This window comes from Emydura macquarii, unplaced genomic scaffold, assembly GCF_026122565.2.
Source record: "Emydura macquarii macquarii isolate MOO-44397 ecotype Brisbane River unplaced genomic scaffold, CSIRO-AGI_Emac_v2 contig_431, whole genome shotgun sequence".
NCBI classification, from domain to species: domain Eukaryota; kingdom Metazoa; phylum Chordata; order Testudines; family Chelidae; genus Emydura; species Emydura macquarii.
This window is the reverse complement of record NW_027130568.1, coordinates 16,039,077-16,048,704: the sequence shown is the minus strand read 5'-3', so window position 1 is coordinate 16,048,704 and position 9,628 is coordinate 16,039,077. Positions and strand designations below refer to the sequence as shown.

At 38.5% G+C, this 9,628-nt stretch overlaps 1 protein-coding gene across 2 annotated transcripts in view; it reads left to right on the top strand.

Annotated features, from left to right (window-relative positions):
- The first annotated feature begins 89 nt into the window (after positions 1–89).
- KDM1B (lysine demethylase 1B) overlaps positions 90–9,628 on the top strand; it is a 33,434-nt gene continuing 23,895 nt past the window's right edge. The window contains exons 1-8 of one of the 2 annotated variants that reach the window (XM_067537600.1): positions 90–220; positions 787–843; positions 1,964–2,205; positions 3,328–3,430; positions 4,348–4,472; positions 6,252–6,341; positions 7,579–7,690; positions 8,556–8,672. In XM_067537600.1, the coding sequence (XP_067393701.1) occupies positions 2,189–2,205; positions 3,328–3,430; positions 4,348–4,472; positions 6,252–6,341; positions 7,579–7,690; positions 8,556–8,672 (564 nt within the window). In that variant the 5' untranslated portion in view covers positions 90–220; positions 787–843; positions 1,964–2,188. The remainder of the gene's footprint in view (positions 221–786; positions 844–1,963; positions 2,206–3,327; positions 3,431–4,347; positions 4,473–6,251; positions 6,342–7,578; positions 7,691–8,555; positions 8,673–9,628) is intronic. The other variant, XM_067537601.1, reaches the window with a different exon arrangement.

Below are 9,628 nucleotides of genomic sequence, written 5' to 3'. Positions count from 1 at the left end.
CGGGCCCTCCAGCGCCTGGCAGCAGCCGCAGCGAGTCAGGGGAGGAACCCGCTGTCTCCTCCCCCTGCCCCCCACGCTACGCGCCCGGCCCGGCCCGGCCCAGCACAGCAGAGCGGAAGCGGCAGCTGAGGGAGGCGGGGGTGAGAGGTGAGCTGCTGCCGCCGCCGCCGCCGCCCCGGGGACTGGAGGAGGATGGTGGGAGCGGCGGCGCCCTGCTGTGGTGAGTGCCCCGCTCCGTGCGTGGGTCGCCGCCGGGGTTGCTCCGGCCGGGCGCTTGGCCGCGGCAGCTTCTGAGCTTCCCCCTTTTCCCTGGGGAAGGCGGCGTTGCTGCGGCCGCTGCCTGGGGCCGGGGGAGGTGGTGACAGCCAGCGCCGCACGCAGCGGACCCAGCCCCCGAGCGGGGCTTTCTTTTTTTGGGGGGGGGATCCCCTAGGAACCGTGTTTTGAGGGGTCTGCGCGTGGGATCTTGGGCGGAGTCCGGGATCTCTGGGGGTTTGGGGGCTGTCTGCGCTCCCTGGGGATTTTTTTTAGTGGGGTTGGGGGGGAGGATCTCGGGGGATTTTTATCGGAGCGGTGTATGATTGCGAGGGGGGTGTCTCTGGGAGTCTGGTGTCTTCTTGTCTGGGGAGGCCATGGGGGGGGGGGGGAGTGTCTCTATGGGAAGTGGGGCGTGTCTGGGTGGCAGCTGGAGCGGCAGGGGGTGAACAGGTGTGTGGGGGTTTCTCTGCAGAGTACAGGGGTCATTTGAGGGAGGGGCTCATTACCATGGTTTCTCTTTTATTGCAGCTCGAGTTGGAGCGGTTAATTTAATATCCATCATCTCCTGGGTGATTTGAATCCAAGGTGAGCAGACACCAGCTTAGATAGATTTCTCTTCTTGCAGTTACCTCCTGTACTCTATAGCTTTGGGATTATTTTGGTGCCCGTGGGACCTCAAGGTTTAGGAGAAAAACCTCACACTGGCTATCCCCAGCTCGTTTGGTGACCCTTGACACATTGCCCTACAGCTGCTTATGTTGTCATGTGTCTAAAAGGGGGCTTCTCTTGCAAGATACTTGTAAATAATGACATAATATTTAAAATATGCTAATTTTTCCATTTTAGGGTTAATGGGTAGAAATATTCTGTCAAATGGTTTTGATGTGTTTCAGTTAAAACTCCATTTGAATTTTTTCTTAAATGATTTTAAAAAACAATTTTTCAGCAATGGATATATTTAAATGTGTGCATGTATATACAATTTTTGATCATCCAAAATCTTGTTTATCACATTAATGTCATGATCCCCATCTCATTCAGATGAATGAATTAGTAATCACTGTACCTTTACACTTCAAAATATTTCCCATGTAGTAGTATGTAACACATTTTGTCACATCATGTGACATTTTATCCATTTTTAATGTATCATAAATGTCTCCTTTTCAGAGTTACTTTAGCATCCAAAAGGCTACTGTTAATAATATTAAGGCCAAAGTAAAGTCTAGAATAAAATAATTTGCTATTGGAAATGAAGTATTTGTTTTTGGGGGGTAGGGGGTATTTCCCCTCCTCCCGCCCCAGGATCCAATAGTATAGCTGAGGGTAAATGTGGGTAAACAGAATTTCTCCACTTCTCGTTTGGGGAATATTATGGAGTTTAGGTTATTTTACCCATTTCTTTCTTTCTTTCTCTTCCCCTCTCCCCCACCCATTTTACCACTGGCAGGATCTAATAAGCAGAATGTATAACCAGAAATGCCAGTTCTCTATACATCGAAACATCTCTTTTTTTTCTCCTGGATACTTAGTATAAATAGACCAGCCCTCTTGTAACAATGACCTTGTACTCTTCAAGTCTGAAGTGCTATCTGTCCTCTAAATGGTCTTCCCAAACAGTTCAGTGGAGGATAACTACATCATTCTCCATGTCTATTACATTGTATACAGAAAGAATTACCTTCTATTCTCTTTTTCTCTTCAGGTCCACTAGCCAGCAGTTGTCCAGGTGGTAATAGTCAGGTACCCAACTGAAGTCAGGTTCACCAAATTTAATATATACTGGTAATTTTTCTTCAGGATAATATCGCTTGTAAACAGACATGCCTAGCCATATGTGGCAAAAGCTTCACTGCTAAGGAATTACACGTTGTTACCTAGTAAAATTGTACAAAGGGCCTGAAAGCAAGTTGCAGGAAAAAGAAGCACCATGTCAGAGAGAGAGAGGTGTGTATGCCTAGGAAAAGCCCCTGAAAATACAAGATTGTGTTTTTCTATATGCAGATGAGATGTTTCCCAGCTCACTACACTGTGGTGTAGTGACATTGTTCTTTCTTCAATACATTAAATATATAGATAGCTTTCTGTGGTATCACTTCCACTTCGTGTCTTTTTCTTTTTCTGTTCTCTCTTTTGTTTGTACTTCACTCCCAAGAGAAAAGGATATATTTAACAAAAGTATTTTAAAAAATCTTTTGCAGCATGTTTTTATACACCAACATCTGCACACCTTATAGCTTGTGCAATAAATGGTAGTTTCTTCCCCACTTTTAAAGATTTAATCACAGAGAATTTTAGTGAAGCCTCAAGTTATTAAGACTTTATTATTTTTATAAAGTATACTACAGTACATTTACTAGTAATTATGAAGTATTATAACTGCATATAATTACAATACAACTACAATTGTCTAGACTCTAAATGAACAAGTACATTCATAGGAAGGTGTGCGAGTCTCATAGTACATTTAATTTGTCCTTCACTTTACATTAAATAACAGTTCAAATACATTATGTTAAAAGTTGCCATACAATCCAAATTCCTGAGGGGCCTCCCCTTCCCTCCCCCACCCCCCAAATTAGTAGGTAGGAGCAGCCTCACTGAGAATAACAGTACAAGGCTTGCATTATCAGCTTATGCTTAATCATTTTCTGAACCATAATTATCAGCTAAGTCTTCAGATGGTGCAAATCAGCTTAAGTCCAATGAAATCAATACAGCTATAGAAATGAAGGACTGGAAGGAACCTCAAGAGGTCATCTAGTCAATCCCTCTGTGCTGAGTCAGGATTAAGTAATGTCTAAGTAAGACTATCCCTTTGTTGATTTACACCATTTGAGAATCTGCTCTTATATGTTCACATTGAGTTTAGTTTAAAATAAAGTTACTATTCCTCTTTCCTGCCCACCCCCTTTTTCTTTTCTTTTTTTATTAATGGTTATGAAGAAACTTAGCTTGATAGTTCTGACCAGTGTGGTGGTGGTGGTGATGTAATATCTAATTAGTACACTCTCTCAAGCCAAATCATTTTGCAATATTACTTAGCAATCTTCTGACTTCATTTTGCAGATCCTATAAGACAATGTCAGCTGGAAGGGTACGAACAAAAAAAAAGTCATCGTCTTTGGACCAGTCTCCAGATAATCTTCCTTTGAGGAGTTCTGGGAGACAGGTACTTAACAATGTTAAAATTATATATTTAAAGCTATATAGAAATGATTATTGGAGTGTGTGCTTGTTTAACATTTATTATAAAAGGACTCCCCCGTTTAACCCTTTTGTGTTACCGCAAGGTGAGAGCACTCTATAATTCCAGAAAAAGACAGGAAGGGAGAACTTAGTACATTTATAAAGTACGGGACAAGACAGATATGTAAATCTGGGGAAATGCCATGATGTTGTAATGGTCTCAACCTGGGTGGAGGGATCAGATCACTTGGAGTTCATTCCATTTGTAATAAAACTGTCTGAATAATTAATAGTTGTATAGTGAAAATAAAGTCAGTGGGGCTTTGGGTGACATGCACACAGAACAGTTTGCAGGATTGAGGTCTAGATAGAGCACGCAAATTGTACACAGTGCCCAGAATGACCAGGAGGATGGTTCTGTATTGGAGTTTGGTTAATTTTTAAAATAAATTATACATTTTAGGAGCATATGATAATAGTGATGTAGATTAACACTGATTGGATTTGTGCAATAAAAGAGTTTTAATGAGAGATTGGAACAATGGTGCTAGAAACACTAGGATCCAAAAGAGTGTACATATTAGTTTAAACTGGAATCCCTGCTTTATAAATTCTTTAAAGGAATCAATTAAAAGACTAAATCAAGAAGCCTTTAGCTTAAATGGACATTGCCAAGGTTGTTGGATCTTTAAAACTGATCTACTTTCACAATTGTCAAGTTGTCCCACATTGCAGCTCTTTTACTATGGATTCCAAAGATCTGATTTATATTATTTTAACCAATTGTTGCTGTGTCTTGAATTATGCAACAAAGGAATCTTTGAGTGTAGAATATTCAGCACAATTGTTATTTCCAGTCACAGATCTTCTTATAGTTCAGTTCTATCCATTCTCTATTAGGTGAAGAAGAAGGCAGCTGAAGCGGCAGAGGATGATGATGATGCATCAGAGAAGAAATATAGAAAATGTGAAAAAGCTGGGTGCACTGCAACATGTCCTGTTTGCTTTGCAAGTGCTGCTGAAAGGTTTGTTTTTCTGTACTTACATGCCTGTGTTTTTGACAAAATCTCTTAAATCTACAGGCAAAACTGAAAGGTACTAATGTAATGCTGGTTGTAGACTTAGTGTGCCAGTGAATCATCACAAATGGCATCTCTTGCAGATGACTTTCTGCTGTGTATTGCCAATCCTGAATTAACATCCCTCTAGGATAAGGGTTATCAATGCAGCATGTCTGTTTTCTGGCACAAATTTTGTTTTTGTGAAATTAAGGGCGTGTTTATGAAACAGAAGAGCAGCTTCCCTATCTAAACACAAAATGAAACCATCATATATTATTCTATACTACTTTTGTGTTGTTATAGTGTTCTGTAATCTGTTGTTAAGGTGCTGAATCTTTGGGATTGGCTCCTAATGTTATAAAACTGTTTTCATTATAACATCCTATTTTCACTCATGACTAACTTCCTGTAAACTTTTATATATGTACTTTTTCATTTTATTATTCTGAATTTAGAGGCATGTGGAAGTAAAGTATTACATAATGGGCAGGGCCTATAATATGCAACATGTTACTCTAAATGTATGTGGCAGAGGCCCTGGACTTATGTGGCACTGTCCCCTCCCAATCTAATATTGTGCTATAAATTTGGCTTTGATATAAAATTATTTTATGCTGTCCCCAAGTTTTAAATTTTGTTTGTGTTGCATCTTTTTGCATTGAGAAGGAATATCTGCATTATAGAAGTTGTCACAGGAAAGTTGAATGTTTTGGCAACTGAGTGTGACATATAGGGCTCTTGATACCCAGGAAACCATGGGAAATTATTTTAAATGTTGGTATCCAGGAGGCAATTAAGACATTTTAATCATTTTTTTAAAGTCTTATTTTTGTTGGTGTTGTTTTAAAAATACTTCAGTATTATTACTTATGGGAAATTAGATCATTTCATAGTTAGCCAGCTCAGACTTCATTGTGCTTTGCCACTACCTTACTTTACATTTAGAGGAACATTTCATTGACTTCAGTGGGTTTGTTGCTTGAATGCTTTGTCTAATGTAATCCTTGTTATATATATATATATATTTGTGACAGTAAAAGAGAATGAATACTTTCAGTGTGTAACTGTGTAGATTTTTGTCTTAGGTTAAAATAACTACCAACTCAGTAATTATACAATTGAAAATAATTGGACAATAGATATTTCATGTGCACAGATCAGTTCTGGTCTCTAGACCTAGCAGCAATTTGTTTTGTATTTGTGGTTTAATCAACCTATGAATTTGGAGTTTGAGAGGCAGGGAAAAGAAAATATCCTCCTTTTTTTTTTTTTTTTTTTTTTTTGAATAAATTTTAATTTCTTTGAGGCTGGGACTGTGTTTTCCTGTGCATTTGGTAAATGGGTGCTGCCACACTATCAATAACAGTAATAATTATCAATCTCCAGCACCCTTCTCTGAGAGCTGGCAGTGGGCATGCCGAGCCGACAATGCTAAAGAGAGGCTGCTGCATTCTCAGACCAGTTATAAAACTGCACGTGAAAATACATTTTGTCACCTTTGCATCTTATATTGCTTGTGATGAAATATGAGCTGTTAAAATGACTTTCTAATTATTATGATTACTGTAATACTTAGGACCCATTGTGCAAAGAAACAATAGAGTATCAAACTCTCTTCTGCCCTGCCCTGGTCTTAACATTTCTTCAAATTTTAAAATGCAGCAGAGTCCATGGGAAGAATTTTTAGTTTTTTTTTTTTTTTTTATGTGTCATAATGCTGCTTGCATGTTTTCTTGTGTCCAGGTGTGCTAAAAATGGCTACACATCTAGATGGTATCATCTCTCCTGTGGGGAACATTTCTGCAATGAGTGTTTTGATCACTATTATCGAAGGTACACTTATTGAGATATCATGTCTTGTTACAGAAGTCCTGGAAAGATTTATTGTATATTAAAAATTTGCAGACAGTCTCATTTATTGAAACAAATATTTTAAACTTTCTCCTCTCTACTGATGTTATTTTGAAGTGAGGCTTAGATACTGCTGAGTGTAAGTTATGCAAACTGCAGCTGGTGCGCGGGCTGTCCATCAACCAAAAAGTGGCAATTTAAGCTGCTTGTCAGTTCTTGTGTGACTTTTTAAAAACGTGTTCAGGGTTTTTTCCAAAGAGTGTAAATAAACAGAAAAAAAACCTAACAAGTAATGAGTTCTGAAAATGTTCTGTTGGACTCAAAAGCATCCTTATTTTTAAAGGTACACTGTCAAGTTTTAAATTAAAAGGAAACTTGGAAGGATAGATTTTTATTGGTAAATTTAAGTAAATGTCAATTTCACTGTACACACTCAAACTGATGAAAAACTGTTTCCGATGATGATAAATCAAGATTTACAGATAGGCAAAGTAAGACAGATACTGCTTGAGAACTTATTAGAGTTTGATTTATGGCTATTTACTTTGTATATTTTGACATAAAATGTTAAAACACAAATTGTCAAGAGTTATAAAGCTTTAACTTTTGAATCTCAACGTCTATTGTCATTAACTGTTGTCTGACCTTCCTATAATTTCCCAGAACTGTGAAAATTTAAACTGATAAAAATAGAAAAAATTATTTAAACATTGATATTATCTGAAAAAATTACCCCTTCCCGCCCCCCCTCCTCCCCGCCCCCCCAAAAAAAATCAAATTCTGCCAAACCTAATTATAAGCAAGTAAAATTTTAAGTAAATACACTGGGAGTGAATCTAGATGAGGGTGATAGGAATTTGGTTTTACAAAGTGCTTTTCAGATTCAAAGTATCCCAAATCAGTGAGTGAATTTGACGCTAGAAGTTCACTGACTAGAAAGACTAACCTGGCAGTTATGTGCTGAGCTGTAGCTCACTTTGGCCTTGCATATTATCCCCTGTATTTATTATCAAAAGGAAATGTAGGCCTAGACACTCCCTGATTGCTATCATATTTGTTTCTTTAAAAAAAAAAAAAGGTGCTGTTTTCAGCCTTATGTGTCCGTCTCTTCTCCCCACCCCCTTAAAACATGATTTTTTGGAATAAGTGGTGTTCTTTAAAATAGACTGGACCTGCCCACTTGCTAAATGCTTGCCAATTACTTTATGTTTCTTCTTAGTCATAAAGATGGTTATGAGAAATACACTGCTTGGAAAAGGATTTGGACCAGTAATGGTAAAAGTGAGCCTAGTCCTAAAGCTTTCATGGCTGATCAACAGCTTCCTTATTGGGTAAGGTATATAATGCTTTGTGTAATGATCTATTTCTCTGTGTATGCGTGTGTATATTTTCAGTAGTTTCCAGTTTGAAGGTCAAGTAGCAGGTTCTGCTCTGGGACTTTAGGAGGATTTCTGTTATTGGGGAGGGGCGGCAAAGCAGGCTCCAGATAATAATCCTGATCAGTTTCTGCAGTGTCAGAAATCTTTCCCAATTCTTGGATAAGCGCTCTCTACTTTGTTTCTCAATCTAATCACTGAGACAGCAGGAAGCATTTAGGATGTAGTTCAGATGGAAGCAGATGTCAGGAGTGGGGAGGTGGTGATGGTGAAAAGGCTGGTAGCACTGGGGTGAATAGAGAGAGAGGGAGAAAACCAGCCATAAGGGAGGGGATGGTGAATGGAAGGGAGAGTGCAGGCAGAAATGAACAATCCTGAGAGATTCTGTATACCTTCAAACTCCAATGGAATAAGTGGGAATTGTGTGCTCAATACATCTCAGCATTAAGTCCTATGAGTGAAATTCATGTTCATGTGCAGGACCAGCATAAAGTCTGTGTACAACTTTAGTCCCATTTACAACCTATGGGCTTAGGTGGCTCATTGGCCTTATCCTGGCGCTCTGCATAAGCCCATAGGGAGTAAGTGGGGCTGAAACTGTGCATAACCCTTGTGCTAGTCCTCTGCATGAGGATAAATTTCACCTTATATGAATAATGTATTTAACAGATTCCTTGCATCTTCTTACCTACCCATTAGTTATGATCCCAAAGTAGGTTTCCTAACTACCACATTCCTTTGCTGGTGTTCGTTGCATCATGACCCTGATCTGTAATCAGAGTCGATTACAAGTTAAAACATGTTTGGTTTTTACTTCTAGGTGCAGTGCACAAAGCCAGAGTGTGGAAAATGGCGTCAGCTGACAAAGGAAATCCAGCTTACATCACAAATAGCAAAAACATACCGATGTGGTATGAAACTGAACAATTCTACTAAGGTAACAGCAACACTCTGTCCCTACTTAAACTGCAGTTAAGGTGTTCTCTTGTTATAGACATTCTTTGCTTTTTTTTTTTTTTTTTTCCTTTTAACATTTATATTTGTTAAAATGATGAGTTGATTATCTTAGAAGCTATGTATTTTGTATTCTACCGCAATTTAAGTAACTTAAGCAATTTCCTTCAGGAAAGTGATGAAACTGCAATATTCAGAATATTGTTTGTAGAAATGTCTGTGCAGTTAGTTGTTAAATCATCTGTTTCAAAAAGCTGAGAGAGATCAGTCTCCACAAAATAGTTGTTGCTTCCAAAATGTGTGTGTCTTTCCAATATCCTTTTATGTTTGAGGGGTTGTTTTGCTATGAGGCAAAACATCTGAAAAGTTCTGTGGATCTTTTAATTTTTTTTTTATGTGCATCTGTTGAAATGAAAAGATTCAGATTTAATGTGAAGACTGAGAGTTCCAAAAAGTCATCATAGTATCATACTAGCAATACTAGAGTTATGGTTGAGGAAGCACTTATATTGTGAGTCTGTTTTCACACATTTAAGGTGAAATTCTGGTCCTATTGATGTCCTTTAATTCTCTGGTAAAGAGGATTTTCTCATCGTTTTTCAGTCTAGAATGGGATCTTCCTAGAAAATCCGATAAAATGACATTTAGTTATGTTTTTGTGGTATTCTTACATGAAACACATTTTTCACCAGCTGAGACACTTTTAGATATCTCTGAAATTGCTATTCAAACAAACAAAACTTGCTTGCTCTAACAAACTTGCTATTGACATAGTCCTCATTGAAGACAAGTGTCTTTGGTATGCATTTGAAAGTAGTATACTGTGTATACACAGGAAGTGATTTTATTGAATGTTTGTATAGTGCTGCAGATACCTAGCCCTTCACATATGCATGTATCTAGACTGCTGAGCACTGAAATGCAGTTTAAACCAAAACT